Source organism: Hyperoodon ampullatus, assembly GCF_949752795.1.
Source record: "Hyperoodon ampullatus genome assembly, chromosome: 10".
Lineage (NCBI taxonomy): Eukaryota > Metazoa > Chordata > Mammalia > Artiodactyla > Ziphiidae > Hyperoodon > Hyperoodon ampullatus.
In genome coordinates, this window is record NC_136923.1 from 38,056,276 (window position 1) to 38,072,461 (window position 16,186).

General features: G+C 41.2%; 1 protein-coding gene across 1 annotated transcript in view; it reads right to left on the reverse strand.

The window, feature by feature from the left end:
- DOCK3 (dedicator of cytokinesis 3) overlaps nt 1–16,186 on the reverse strand; it is a gene marked incomplete at both ends in the record, with an annotated part of 415,489 nt that overhangs the window by 72,073 nt on the left and 327,230 nt on the right. The window contains 8 exons of the mRNA XM_079712090.1: nt 390–471; nt 4,319–4,419; nt 5,439–5,522; nt 8,060–8,157; nt 8,527–8,698; nt 9,268–9,374; nt 9,894–10,056; nt 11,573–11,697. Of these exons, the coding sequence (XP_079568216.1) occupies nt 390–471; nt 4,319–4,419; nt 5,439–5,522; nt 8,060–8,157; nt 8,527–8,698; nt 9,268–9,374; nt 9,894–10,056; nt 11,573–11,697 (932 nt within the window). The remainder of the gene's footprint in view (nt 1–389; nt 472–4,318; nt 4,420–5,438; nt 5,523–8,059; nt 8,158–8,526; nt 8,699–9,267; nt 9,375–9,893; nt 10,057–11,572; nt 11,698–16,186) is intronic.

Here is a 16,186-nt window from a genome sequence, read left to right on the forward strand (position 1 = left end):
ATGTTTAGTAACTACTGAAGAAGGGAAAAGTATTGGAAGATCTTATTTCTAATCAATGTTGCCACCAACACTGGCTTAGAAGGAGATATGATATTTTAGCCAGTGGAAGCAAAGACTGACATTGTTGGTAAAAACCAGGCAGGAAGGATGGCTCAGAGCCACATGCACATCATTCCTCCCTCCTGCTTTAAGATAAAATTATGAGGAATAAAGACCTTTTAGGGCAAAATCAAAGTGAGGAAAGGGCAGTTATGTGGATCAAGGCAGTCATTCCTGAAAGCAGAGCAGTGTACTGGCTGTCTACACTTGTCCTGCACACTACTCCATTGAGGCTACTTGCAAAGTCTGCAGAGGTGGGCCCTTTTTGTACAGCAAGCTCAGTACATTACCCTCATGGCTTCCTGAATGTGGTCCTGCCGAATCAGTTCTGCTGAGCAGTCCATGTACCACTTCAAACAGCGGATTAGCTCCCTAGGAAAAAGAACAGTTTAAGAAACCCCACTTTAATCCAAAAGCAATGCAGCCTAAAATATCTGCAGTCCTGAATTAGCCATATAGGAAATAATATACTGCTAATGATCTAGAATGGAGTGATGGATCCAATACGGCTGTGGAATCTTTAGATCATCCAAGACCAGACAACACTCCCTGTCCAAAAAGAGTTGCCACATTTCAATCAGCAATTATAATCATTCTCTCCCACTTTCCCTGACACACATTTTTTCTGATTACAAGAACGTTTTCCCAAAGTCTGGGACTGGATGTGTGTTTTGTTTTGTTTTGTTTAAAACTGCTAAGTCTCCAGAATATAAAACAGACTCTGAATAAAGGTGTATAGTCCGGTGTGCCCCTCCTTGCCATCCCAATGATCTTATTTCCTTAGGACCAAGTCATCTGAGTGGAATGGGATTAGAAGGTCAGAAGGCCTTCACGTTTACACGGCAAAAGAGTACACAGGGCAAGAGTGCAGGCCCTCATCAGATAACACTTCGCATTTTAGGCCTATCAGTTTCTAGCTTTGCATCCTTGGGCAAGTTATTTGGTCCTCTGTCCTCATTCTTTTCATTTAAAATATAGAGGAAACAACAGTACATCTCAAACTGTGAATTCTAATGAGATGACACATGTAAAATATATAGCACAGTGCCTGCTCTCCAAAGTGACATCAAAGTGTCAGAGTTCCAGTGATTCCACAGCCTCAGAACCCTTCGGTTTTGTTTTCTAAACTTGTGCTGGGACTACCCTGGTGGCGCAGTGGATAAGACTCCACGCTCCCAATGCAGAGTCTGGGTTCGATCCCTGGTCAGGGAACTAGATCCCATGTGTATGCCACAACTAAGGAGTCTACATGCCGCAACTAAGGAGCCCGCCGGCTGCAACTAAGACCTGGTGCAACCAAATAAATAAATAAATATTTTTTTAAAAAACTTGTGCTCATTCCATAGAATAATATGGTGACTTTAAAAATTGCTTTAATGGTTTTAGATAAGCTGTGAGTGTTTCCCATGTTTATTATTCACATTATCTCTTTTACTGACTATCTTTTTCTTTTCTTTGATATTTATTTGTCAGTACTATATTTAGCTATTCACATGTTTCTCACTGAAAAAGCAAGACATATTTTTAGCAGCTCTGCCATCATTTCTTAGAAGGAAAAGTATGACAACTATGTAATAAACTCTAGTTTAAAACATCAATGGAAAGCTAACATCTAACATCATACTCAATGGTAAAAGACTGAAATGTGTTCCTCTAAGATCAGAAAAAAGGCAAGGATGCCTGCTTTTGCCACTTCCATTCAACGTATTAGTAGTGAAAGAGCAGTTGGGCAAGAAAAAGCAATAAAAGGCATCCAAATTGGAAAGGAAGAAGTAAAATTATCTTTGTTTGTAGCTAACATGATCTTGTATGTAGAAAAATCTAAAGAATCCACAAAAAACCCTGTTAGAACTAATAAATGAATTCAGCAACACTGCAACAAAATCAACATATATAAATCATTTGCTTTTCTATATACTAACAACAAACAATCAAAAAAGAAAATTAAGAAAACAATCCATTTACAGTAGCATCAAAAAAGAATAAAATACTTAGGAATAAAGTTAACCAAGGGGGTGAAAGACTTATACTTTGAAAACAAAACGTTGCTGAAAAAAAAAGAAAAAGAAATTAAAGAAGTTAATAATAAACGGAAAGACATCCACATTCATGGATTGGGAGACTTAATTTGGTTAAGATGTCAACACTATCCAAAGTGACCTACAAATTCAATGCAATCTCTATCAAAATCCCAATGAAATTTTTTGCAGAAATAGAAAAATCCATCCTAAAGTTCATATGGAATCTCTAGGGACCCTAAATAGCCAAAACAATCTTGAAAAAGAAGAACAAAGTTAGAGGACGCACACTTCCTGATTTCAAACATCCTACATAACTTTAACTTTGATTATAAAGACTAGTCAAAACAGGGTGGTACTGGCATAAAGACAGATACATACATCAATAGAATAAAACAGCCCAGGAATAAACCCTCATGTATACGGTCAAATGATTCTCATCATTAAATGGGAAAAGGATATTCTTTTTCTACAAATTGTATTGGGAAAACTAAATATCCACACACAAAAGAATAAAATTGGACTCTTATGTTGCACAATAAACAAAAATTAATTCAAAATTAATCAAATACCTAAATGTAAGAGCTAAAACTATAAAACTCTTAGACAAAAACATAGGAGAAAAGTTTCACGACATTGGATTAAGCAATCATTTCTTGGATAAGACATCAAAACATAGGCAATGAAAGAAAAATTAGATAAATTAAACTATATCAAAATTGAAGACTTCTGTGCATCAAAAGACACAATCAACAGATTAAAAAGGCAATGGGAGAAAATATTATATCCCTGAAAATGGGTTAATATCCAGAATTACAGCTTAGCAACAAACAACCAAACAACCTGATTCAAAAATAGGCAAAGGACTTATAGATTTTTCTCCAAAGAAGATATATAAATGGTCAATAAGCACATGAAGAGATGCTCAACATCACTAATCATTAGGGAAATGCAAATCAAAACCACAAGATACCATCTCATACCCATTAGAAAGGCTACTATTAAAAAAAAAATACGAAAAAACCAGAAAGTAACAAGTATTGGTGAGAATGTGGAGATATTGGAACACTTGTGCATTATTGGTGGGAATGTAAAATGGTACAGGTAAAATGGTACAGCTGCTGTGGAAAATAGTATGGTGGTTCCTCAAAAAATTAAAAATAGGATTATCATATGATCTACCCATTCCATTTCTGGGTATATACCCAAAAGACTGGAAAGCAGGGTCTCTAAGAGATATTTGTATGCCCATGTTCATAGTAGCATTATTCACAATAGCTGAAAGGTGGATAAATATAGCCAAGTATTCATCAACAGATGAATGGATAAACAAAATGTGGTATATACATACAGTGGAACATTATTTAGAATAAAAGGAAGGAAATTCTGACACATGTTATGACATGGATGAACACTGAGGACATTATGGTAAGTGAAATAAGCCAGTCACAAGGAGACAAATATTGTATGATTCAATTTATATGAGGTCCTAGATTAGCAAATCCATAGACAAAAAGTATAATGGTGATTACACGAGGGCTGGGTGGTGGTGGGGGGAATGGGAAGTTATTGGTTAATGGGTACAGAGCTTCAGTTTTGCAAGATGAAAACAGTTCTGGAGATGAATGGTGGTGATGGTTGTACAAAAATGTAGATATACTTAATGCCACTGAGCTGTACACTTAAAAATGGTTAAGGGACTTCCCTGGTGGCCCAGTGGTTAAGAATCTGCCTGCCAATGCAGGGGACACGGGTTCGATCCCTGGTCTGGGAAGATCCCACATGCCGCAGAGCAACTAAGCCCGAGTGCCACAACTACTGAGTCTGCGTGCCTAGAGCCTGTGCTTCGCAACAAGAGAAGCCACTGCAATGAGAAGCCGCACACCGCCACGGAGAGTAGCCCCCGCTCGCCACAACTACAGAAAGCCCACGTGCAGCAATGAAGACCCAATGCAACCAAAAATAAATAAATAAAATTGATTCTTTAAAAAAAAAAAGAGAGAGCTTACCCTTATAAACAAAAAAATTGGTTAAGATGACACGTTTTATGCTATGTGTATTTTACCAGGGTTAAAAAATAAGTAAATGAAGTCTAAAAAAAAAGGTCTGCTGAACGAATGTTGGTGCCCTTTTAATGAATGTTCAAAGCCCGTCTTTCTAGTCAAACACAAGTCCTAATGATGGTGCCAAATGCAACTTACTTGTATGCCAGGGCTCCAGCAAAGTGCTTCTGGATGTATGTGTCCATTACAGGTCGGAAGTGGAAATATTTGATGTCTCGGAGCAGGTTGATGATGAATACCTGGTAGAGATGGAGGGTAGCAGAATTCATTGGAGGCCTCAAACCTATCCCCAGCAGGAAACAACTCTTGATTCTTCAAGGAATGGCAAACTGCTAGTGTTTTCTCCAGTGTTCCCAGTGAATGTAGGATTTCCATTCTATGTCTGTATTTCTGCCATGTTTGTTCTCTTCCTAACATCCCCGGCCTCCCATTCCAAACTTGGGACTCATTTGTCAATGCCAGTGTTACTTTGAGCTTCTCTCTTCACGAATGCTAGGTGGTTCAATATGGACCTAGGGAATGCAAAACAATACCTGTGTGGGTGGCATAAACACTAAGTTGTCTCAACAAACTTGGAAAAGAGAGAGAGAAAAATATTGTCCTCTAAGCCAAACCAGCCTATGAAAGGCTGTACCCTTTGGAAATGGGGTTGGCTGGCCAGGGAAACAAGGAAGAAGAAAAGCCAGAGAAGCAAACTTTGCAAGTACCATTCTAACTCTTGCCTCTGCTCCTCATCTATCAGGCAGACTCAGAGTATCTGGTTCTCCTTGAACATACAGCCCTCCTGTAGGACTGGATATATTCAACAAAATGCGCTGAACATCCAAATCACTGTCCTTTCACACCAAGCAACCTTCTGAGACTCTGGTTCCCAAACAACTGCATAGAGGGAGAGAGTGTGATGCTCCACCAGCACAAGTGAGTCTCTGCTTTTCCTGGTGGTTGTATCCTATTTTTGTAAGTGGAAAAACAGGCTGTCTTGTTTCCTATATTAGTCTCTGGGCCTTTTGTTGGTGTAGGTCACTATTTCAGGGGCTAGGAAACCCTGCAACTACAAAGTTGAAGTCCAGATTTGATCTTGTAGGGCTCTGCCTGGTAGGGTGATTGTTGGTCTTCCTTGGGTGACACTCCTCAGTTCCTTTTCTATTGGAAACATCTACATCTTGTACTGACTCACTCTAATAAATTGCTTTCCTTAGATTTTAAAAAAAATATGTGATGGGAATAATTAATAAAAATGAGGAAGGGTGAGACTTACCAAAGACTGAAACACCAACAGGCCATATTTCTCTGTATTATCATCCAAAATCACAAACAGCGTATCTAAGATGTCCTGTAGAAACTGCAACAGCATAAAAATCAGAGGGCTCAGGTCTTCGGACCTTGGACATATGTTCAAACTTCCATACACCAGTGAATTTATTTCCCAGTAAACAAAGTCAAAGATCTCCTAAGATCTCAAGCCACCACTTAAAAATAACCTAGTACCCCACCTCCACCTAGCCAAGAAATAACTAGGTGGACTTGGGGGTGTTTGCTTACAGCCCAAAGGGCCCTAAGAGAGACCTACAGAGGCTCTTCCTATTGGGTAAGTGCTAAATGTATAAGGAAAGAGCAATTACCTAAAAAACGTAGGACATCCATGGAGAACAGTAATTTTGAAATGAAGACAATCCAAGTGATTCTGTTTTTTAAAAAATTTATTTATTTATTTATTTATTGGCTGCATTGGGTCTTCGTTGCTGTGTGCGGGCTTTCTCTAGTTGCAGTGAGTGGGGGTTACTCTTTGTTGCGGTGCGCGGGCTTCTCATTGCAGTGGCTTCTCTTGTTGTGGAGCACAGGCTCTAGGCGTGTGGGCTTCAGTAGTTGTGGCTCACGGGCTCTAGAGCTCAGGCTCAGTAGTTGTGGCTCACAGGCTTAGTTGCTCTGCGGCATGTGGGATCTTCCCGGACCAGGGCTCGAACCTGTGTCCCCTGCATTGGCAGGTGGATTCTTAATCACTTCACCACCAGGGAAGTCCCAATCTAAGTGATTCTGATGCCAAATCCATTTTGAGAAAAAGGGCTTACTTTCCTGGGTCCCCCAAAATTTGATAGTCCCTTGTTCTCCTCTATGGCCTAACTCTGTAGAGGACATTTGGATGAGGCTGTGGCAAGCTAGGCCTTAACTATAGAAACTATTCTTTGGTCTAGAGATTAGTATCCCAGGATAAGGGAGAATGCAGCTAATGAGGGCTGTCAAAGAGGGTAAAATATCTGGAGTCACCATTTTTTTTTGAGCACGTGCCTTTTTCTAAGATGCAAAAACCAAGAGAGAGAATAATAAACACTCACGGATGCTCCCAGTCTTTAAAAATCAAATCTAATATTCTGTTGGTCAAAATGCAATTTAATGATATAATGTTTACAACTTATTTCAAAACAATATAAGGTAGAAGGCATGGATGAGGAGTTTATGGGCAGGACTGACCATGGGCTGATGACAGTCAGGGGTAACTGATAGGATAGGTATATGTACGGTTATTTATTCTATTCTGTCAACTTTTTTTGGTATGTTTGAAATCTTACCAAAAAAGTAAAAATTAATTAAAATGCTAGCATAATCTCTTTAATTCTCTCTGGCTGGCTTGAGACAAATACTGATGCTAAAACCAGAAATCCTGGTAGGATGTTCTTTTGTCAGGAATGTAACAACTCAGCCTTAAAAGGATCACAGACTTTTCTTAATACCTGGTCTGTTTTACTGGTTAAATTTTTCATATGTTTAGAAGGAAAAATTGCCCTGAGTATAAGGGCATTTATCTTAAGTTTCAAAAACTAGTATTAGCTTGTTTGTATAAAGAGTTCTTTTAAAAATTTATGATACTCTGATCAATTGATTAACACAAAATTCATACAAGACTTCATAAAAGTACAAAGCCATACACAAACTTTAAAATTATTCCTCGTTTGGAGATACCATGTTGTGTATTATTGAGTCAATGGAGCTGTAAAATGAAAGTACAGACAGTGCAATGCTAATAGATTTGACACTTGCAATGATAGAGCCAAGAATGCTCACTGATAGACAAGTTGCCTTCTTGACATTTAACCTCTATCCTACACTTCATTGCCCTTGCTGATCACCAAAAGCACTTCCATTTTCCTCAGTTGAGTTCAGTCCATTGTGCAGAATCCACCTACTGGGCTTTCACCATCAGGAAGTGCCTAGGAGTTTTCTTGAGCTAAAGACAGGTGGGCAAATACCTGGCTTCTACACACTGCGGAGAAGCCCTATGGAAAACAACTGGTGTCTGGTAGTGTTGCTGTCAGCCTGCTCAGGCCATTAGATAGGAAATGTCACTAAAGTACTTGAAAAAGCAATTGAGGAAGGCAGTAAGGAAGGGTCCCCTATTACGCACTCTAGTGAGAGACTGGGCAAAATCAACAGTTACAGTTAATGGAGAGTATTCAGAGTTCCTGTAGATAATCAAGACAGTAGAGCCAAGAAGACATCAGGCTGGATTTGTGGTACAAAGTAAGGGAAGAGAGAGGAAGGGAGAGGAGGCCTAAAGGCATGTGGGCAGCAGCACACACTGGGATTGTTTCTGAGAGGGTGTTTTTATCACTGCCCTTTAATTACCAGTTTGCTTTCTAGGAAGAAAAACAAGACAGAAAACAGGGCTTAAAACTTAAAGGTCGTTTCTAAAAGGTAATAAACCTGATGTGATACCTACATTAAAAAAAGAAGTTAAGAAAGAAAAATAGCTTTATTTCTACTCACCTAATTATATACCTCGAAAAATGGTCTTAGAGGCTTACTGGCAGAAATCAAGGGGAAGTGAGGCCTTCTGCCCAGATTCTTGCTCAGGTAGCATGTGTGAATTGTGTGAAGCCATACCTTAACAATTTCCTCCCCACTGACATGCCGCAGCCGCCCTAGGATGTCCATGATCCGGTCTGGAAAGGCCTTCCATTTCAGCAGAGCAAGGAGGTCCACTAGGAAGCAAGCCCAAAAGATGGTGAACCCTGGCTACGTCATGGACAAGCAAAGCCCAGACTCTCCCTGCCAAGGACAGGTGAGACCTAGAAGGACAGAAATAGCTACGAGCAGTATAACAGCCTCTGGAGTGCTGAGATAAAGGCTAAAGACACATCTGTAAAGTCTGAATGTCACTCAGGAGCTGCTAAAACCATGGAAAATCTCATAGGCTGCTATTGCCGAATGAGTTCTTCAATTTCATATGAAAAGAATTCCCTCACTGTGGCATGAAAAAGCAATAATTTGTCTCTTTTAACATGTATAAGCAACATGGACCAGCAAGTGAGAACAGTGGAGGGCACCACGCTGCAGGCACAATCACCTACCATTCTGGGTGAGTTTGGTGGAGGAGAGCTGTGTGGAAATGAAGAAAGACTCTTTGGTGCTGCGTTGGAAGATGAGGCTGGAGGGGATGTTAGGGCAGCCATTATAGTCCTCTTTGCAGCAGGGCAGGCCCAGGTACAGAGCATGGTTGTTAAACGTGCTATTCTCATCACACTATAGGCAAAAGTAGAGAATACAGAATGTTTCTTGAACCATGCCATCCATAAAAAATCAGGTCCCAGGGAATTTCTGAGTTGATGTTTACTCTCATCTTCCTGAGGCTGGACCTTGGACCTCAGGTCCTCTTAGAAGAGTGCTTTCTAAGCACTTTAAAAGTGTTTTTCATTTCTTTCCCCAGAACGGCTCACATGCCTTTTAAAGAGAACATGGCGGGGCTCGTGGCCTCTACCTGGTATGCAGGCAACCTTGAGTGCCAGCTGACAGAACCCCAATCTCAAATAGCAGGTCTCCGAATGAACAAGCCAAGGCCATAACAGCACAGAGGGGTTGGTAATAGATTTCCATGACTAGTGGAGTGTGAGGTGGAAAACAAAGGCCCTGCTGGCATTAACTTATGAGAGGAAGCTCACCTCATTTAGAAGACAAAAGACTGCCCACAGCTGTCCTGCTGTCTCAACCAGCGCATTACCCTGGATCCTCTGGCCCGCTCAGTGAAAACCACCTAACTGAGAACCATGTGTGAGAGTGGTCTCAGCAGGGTGAGAGACAGCCAGGCTCTGTACCTTGTACACATAGAGCTCGTGGATATCATCTGAGAGGGTGGTGCCGTCGTCCCGCATCAGGGGTGAGAAGGCAAAGCCAAAGAGTTTCTTTTCCCCTTTGTCCTTTGCTGCAATCAGAGCCAAGCATTAGTTGTTTTGCCACACACTTTGCTTTTTAACAGCAATTCCCTTTTGGCTTATCACCGATGTTCTTTACTTCTTTGTCCCTTACTTTGTTCATTAATTAGGTAGCGACCTGATGGCAAGAATGATGAGAAATGTACTAGACTGGGCTTCCATTCATATCCCGAGGTACATAGGCAACCTAGACTCAAATAGAAACTAAACTGCTAGTCTTGATAAACCAGGGGCTCTTTAAGAAGGAGTTTAATACATACAAAGGAAACCCCCAAAGAGGAATGACACTGGCAATTATCCAGCATCCAGGTCAGACACTACAACAGGCCAATAGCAGATCCCATGTTTCTGAATCACTGTCCAAAGGACAGCCTCTGATGATATCCCATCTCTGAGTACACAACTCCTAATTTTCTTCCCCCAATAGTAAGAACTCTCTTACTTCTGTTACAGAGAGGAAAGAGTTATATTCATATCCTCAAAGGAATGTGGAGAGAAGTCTCACTCACTGGAACAGTGTCTGAACTCGAAGCGCAGGTGGGAGCCTCGGAACCGGTCAATGGGGATGGGCAATTTGATAATTTCTCCCCAGCGAGGACTATTACTGTGGTAGAGGACAAAGGAGTGGTAGGAACTCCTATTCGGCTCTCCTGAACCCAAGCTGATGCAATCCTGGAAGAGAGAAGCAAAGAAAGGTGCCATCTTCCTGGAGGGATCCCTTGGATTTCCATGTCACTAGGACATTTAATTTTCTCCTTTGTGCAGGTCTCATTTTCCCATCAGGCCAAATCTATAAGATGACTTAAATTCAGTACTTTTGGAAACAACTGTCTAGATGGTATAAGAAATGAGCAGTCACAATGCTCCTTGTTTTCCTTGGGGCAGAGGTAACCGCACTCATTGCTTAATAAACTTGAGGGAAGCTGAGTGGGATCTGAATGGGATCTGAATCACTAAGGTAGGCTCTTCATCCTCATTAAGAAAGGAAACAACGAATTCACAGGAGAAGTCAACCGTGTATGGCACTTTCCAGATCAGAAAAATAATTAAATAATAATAAAATTAAATTTTAAAAATTAAATAATTAATTAAATAATAATAAAGTGGAGCTTGTTTTCTAATCTTTGGCCTAATGTTGCACTGGCATTTTAGGTTGCCCATGGCTGACTGTCCTTGGATATAAACAAGGTAGACCAGATTTAACTTGACCCCAGTTCCCAAATACTGCTGTGAAAATCCAGTCCCAGGCCCGCCAGGAAGCTGTGGACAATACAATCAGGAGCAGCTCCTTGTCCACACAGGGTGGTGTGAACAGCTGACAGCTCTGCTGTCAATGAATGCCTTAGTCCTTGAGGTGGGTTTTTAAAATGACACACAAATCATTGTTTCCACCACCATTTCAACATTACCTCCATTCCTTTCTAGGTTTGGGAGATGATTTTGACTAATTTTACCTTTTTCCTTCTGTAAAATATGGACAATCACTCCTGGTCTGCCTGCCTCATAAGGCTGTTGTCAACACACAGAAGCAAGGTTTGTAAAAGAGTGATTTGCCTTCTGCCAAGTGACACGCAAATAATGCCTTTTTATTTGCCAGGGACTTGACCATGACTGACTGAGGGAAAAACTGACATAATGACAGTAGAAAAACAGCACTCCAGGTCTTCTCTTTTAATGAAGAGTGACAGAGGATCCTTGTACTGCACTGGCTGGAAATCATCTTTTAGGGCCTGAGTCTGATGTTCCTTGCCACATAACTTGGTTAACAGCAAGTGGGTACCTAAGTTCCACCTTTTACTAAAAGGAAAATATAACTTTCCGTATTAGCTCAAGGAACAAAAAGCGTGGGACCTAATAACAGTTACCAAAACTAGGCAGCTCGATGCTGGACAGGTGGCTGAAAAAGTAACATGTAGGACAGAACTAGAGGGAATAGGTCTAAATTAGAACAGGAAGGATTCAGGTCAGACACTAGGAAGAATTTCTAAAAAGGCTGTATGACACTGCAAGTCATTGTCAGAGCATACTGTAGAATTTCCTTGAAGAAAGGCTAAGGCAGAGAAGAATGCATATGGGGTGATTTGAGTTCAGCTCCTCCTGAAGAGGATGGGTCTCTGGACAAAGTCCACAAAAGCACTAAAATTATTACAGGATTGGCCTCCATTCCAAACTGACTGGCAAACTTTACCTTCAAGATTTCTCCATCTGCGTAAAGCACATACATGGTCACTTCAATATTCTTCTGTACACTCTTTCCCCCTCTCTCGAAGTCCCCCTTCTCCAGGGTTAGGTACAGGTCATTGCGGATATCACCTGTGGGGAAAGAAATGTCATGTCTTCATGACCGCAGAAGCCACTCTGCCCCATGTGCATGGAGGACAAGGCTAGCATCTGGATCCTCCAGGGTCCAGGTGGGTGCTCAGGGCATTCCAAGCTTGGTTAATAACAATGGACATTCTACCAATATCAGTGCAGCAGTACTCAGGTTGGTTAGTCGTGTGCTCTCTAAGTCTGAATCTTAAAGGTGTTCACCACAGCTTGTCTAGGGTGGGAAAAGGCAGATTTCAGGTGTCTGCTCAGTCTCTCTCCCCTCCAGGAGAATAGCTGTAATCTAAGTCCCCCAGAGAGAAAAGATTTTAGAATCAACAGGAATAACACTTATTTTAATCATGTCTATGTCTTAACTACTAATCCCCCCTCCTTTCCCTCAAAAAAAAAACCAACAAAAAAAATCATTTCTCTTTTTTTTTCTTGGTTTTCTTTTTGCAACCCTCAATCCTTCTGAGTCTGACTAGAGGATAAAGTAGTTCTTCCTTCTGGAGGCTCACCTCCAAATCCCATTCCCTGCTGGAGTGTCAGTCAGAGGTCACTGGACTGTCAGTTTTTCTTCTTTTTGTAGCAAGTGCTCTGGAAGCAGGTGACTCTCCAAAAGCACAGGTGCCAAAGGACTGGGGCGACAGCCTGTTGTGCTCTTGTTGCTTCTGCGTGCTCTGACTCTAGCCCATGCAGCCCATACCTACTGCTTGAGACTGGGCAGCAGTAGCTCAAACTGCAAGTCTGAAATGACCTAAGTCTCAGACGCCTTTTTTAAGGGGGGATGGAATTGTCTGTTCATGCATAAAAGGAGCTTATTTAGGCTGCCCTAAGCTTCTAAACCCATAAAATGACGAATTTTACTTAACACAAACTAAAGAAGGGCTTTTGACTTTCCAAAAAAAATAGTAAAGGCCGTGGGAAAAAAATTCTTCAAAGGACGAAAATGACAAAGGAAACCAGGTAAGGCCAAAGTGAAGACGTGTTAGCAGCCTGAAGAAATCAACTAAAAATTAATGGAACAATTAATTAACTTGCAAAGCAAGCCAATTCAGAAGCCAGAAATTCTTTCTCCTTCAGTTTTTAGAAAAACTGGCACATCTAAATCTGTTCATTACTTGGAATCACAATGACATAAGTCTTTGTTTTTGGTTAGCAACTGAGCTTTCTGGTTTGGTCAGATACACGATGACTGACGGCTCCTTTTCTGCACTGCCCACCTCTCTAACTGTGGAAGTGTCCGAGTGTCTCTTACACGTGAAACAGTGATAGACCAGGACTGGCATATATCTTGGGCTTTGAGGGTCTTCATTACCAGACCTTCTATTCTTCAGGTCGCCTTCCTACGGTAGGAGTGCAATCATGGTTATTTGGTCACATAATACTCTCAAAACACTTTGACCCAAGTGGGGAAGAGCAGTCCCTGAGAAACAATTATTCTCTGAAAGCGCAGAGAACTTTCTCTAATGTGTGAAAGCTATTTCCCCAAACAAATAACCCTGAGGCTACCATGAAGGGAAGAGGAAAATGTGTTCTTGAAAATCACACACAAATGCAACTGCTGGGTAGGTGGGACAGACTTCAGGGTGTCCATCCTTGCAGTCCATATACACTTTTCTCTTGGGTTGAGCAGAACCTCTCCTTTGAATTTTGATGAGTTTGACACTTTAATCTTCCTCTTTTGGACATCCCTGCTTGGGCCCTCCTAGCAGGTCATGAAAACAGCACTCAGGTGTGGAGGTAGGGTGGGGAAGACTAGCAGAAGCAGAAGGAAAACTCATATTCATCAGTTTGCTACCGCCAGGACAGAGGCTGAATAAAATCAGCCCTGAAAGTAAAATTCAAAATGAACTGGGAACTTTACTATGGGTTAATGCCATTATAATGGGATAAATCAGAGTTGGTTACACCTTAAATTTTTAACAACTGGAACAGACACCTCAGAGCTTTCTCCTGATAAAAGGCCTTTTAGTTACACATTAGCTTTTCTATGGAATTTAAGTAATTATTCAATTTCTAGGACAATTTGGCATAAAGTGAATAGTCTAGAGAATTTTAATATCTAAAGAATAGGTGCTTTGTTTAAAATTACTGTGGTATAAATCAGCACTTTCTGGCAGTTATTCTCAAGATAATTCACGTGACTTTTAAAACAAATGTTGGCTACCAGCAATAGTAGTCTAGCTTGTACAAACATATAAATGTCTGTGGCTCTGTACAAAAGTTAACCATATTATAATAAGTATGTCCCTAAATGGAACATTTCAAACTTTTCCTAGCAATATATGATATAAAATACTAATACTAAATTGGGTATTGTCTTGGAGATTGACAATGACAGAATTTGGTCTGTTTTGGTTTTATAGAGTGAGCTCATAGCTTCTGGGCAGCTCCTCCAGGGTATTTTAAACCAAAATGCCTATTTCAAATGGAAGGACTGAGCTAGATATTCCTACAGTTTTCATTCTTTTAAAATTTTCTATTTAAACAGAATGCTTTGGTGATCGTCTAGCTGAGAAAATTTATAAATACAAGCAACTGTACCTTCTGGGTTACACACTGAAGCAGCTTGATTTCATCAGATCTTTGCTCTTTATTTAGAGAACAGACCTGCCTAGACCAAGGTTGTTCTCAGTCTGAATAGGTATCAGGCTGCCTTATGGGTTGCAATTTTGCAAATTATGGCCTCAGTTTTGAAAGCAGCATTTTAATAGTTAATGGTGCTGGGGCCTTCTTGTCAAAAGCTCTCTGGAGGATCATTTAAATTGAGCTCTCCACTAATTCTCAAGGAACTAGAAGAAACAAATGTGAAAAGCTCCAGAATGTAATGACCCAGGCCTGCCTTACAGAGAGCTTCCCAGGGTCCCTGCTCTTCAGCTATCCTTATTGTATGTTACATGTTCACAAAGCCTACAAGTGGAATCATGCCTCTGGGTTAAGGTACTGTCTCCAGGAGGCTCATGTAAACTTTAGCACCAATGGCCAAGAAATATTACCAAGAGAGGGATGAGGACAGGCACCTTATCATAAGAATGGGAAAGAGAAGTCCTGAACAGTGGTTTCTGTGGTTAGTCTGAAGACCACTCCCTGCTGACTGTATTTGAATCACCTAGGGAGCTTGTTAAAATTAGATTTCTAATATTCACCCTTTGAGATTCTAGTGGGTCTTGGGTGGGCTTGTGTACTTGTATTTTTTAAAAAATCGTCAGGTAATTCTGATGCTCTCCAGGGTTTAACATCAGGGGACTATAAAGTGGGGGTCTGCTGTGAAGAATACTAGTGAAGTCTGGCTGAGGGTGGGGGGCTGGGCACCTCTTAGGCAGCATGGAGGAATGCTGGGATGGGTATGGAAGGGGGAGGCTTTTCCACGGGGAGTGGGAGTGCGTATTGTTGAGGGCAGCCCTGACTCCATTTGTTAGGTGTCTTCTGCTTCCTAAGGTTGGCAGAGCCTCTAACAGCATCAGCAATGCCTTACATGTCTGAATGCTTAGTGCTCAGTTGACATGCAACGGAGTTTCTTGAATGGGAAGATGAATGAATGAGGTTGTTCTTGTAAGAGGGCTTCAGAATAAATAATCTTTGTCCCTTTCACAGTTTCACACAGCAGCCAGTGACAGCTGTTGGTATAGCTGCATGTCAGAGAACTAGGGACTTAAGAGTAGGCAGAGGTTGGCAAACTTTTTCTCTAAGAGGTCAGATATTAAGTATCTTAGGCTTTGTAGGTCACATAGGTCTCTGTCACATGTTCTTTGTTTTCACAACCCTTTTAAAATGTAAAAAACCATTCTTAGCTGGTAGGTAGTACAAAAACAGGCTGCTGGATTTGGCCTATGGGCTATCGTTTGCTGATACCTGAATTAGAGTGTTCAAGTGTCAAGAGCACCATCACTACACTGCAACTACACATCAAAAATCCAGATTCCTAGAAGTCTACAATAAACAGCTGCTGGGAAGGAGCAAGGTAATGAACTTGAGGCCATCTTATTGCGTCAGGGATTGGCGTGAAACATTCTGGGGTCCTTAGAGAGTGATAGGTCTTAGAAGGAAACAGTGCTTTTCAGTTACCAGTAATCTCAGAGGGCTGGGGAGCACTGTGACAGAGATGCATCCAGCAGAGAGAAAAGTGCATGCTTCAGTGGCCAGGTCTGATCATCCAAAGACCTGAATCCTAGCATGACTTTGGAGAAACAGCTCACAACGTGTTTGCAGGTCTCTTCTGAAAGCAGTCTCTGTAGAGGTTTCAGAATCTTCAAGGTCCAGCTCAGGCACCAGAGCATCTGTTAGCAAGATAATCTCTTGCCAGACACTCCAGCCTTACTTGAAGTTTTGGGGCCACATAGGTCCAGCCGGTATAGAATTCTATGCCAGGAGAAATGGTCCAGGACAGCCTACACAGGTTTGGGCACTAAGTCTCTGATTAATAAATAAATAAATAAATAAACTTGGCTACGTTGGGTCTTCACTGTTGTGCGTGGGCTTTCTCTAGTTG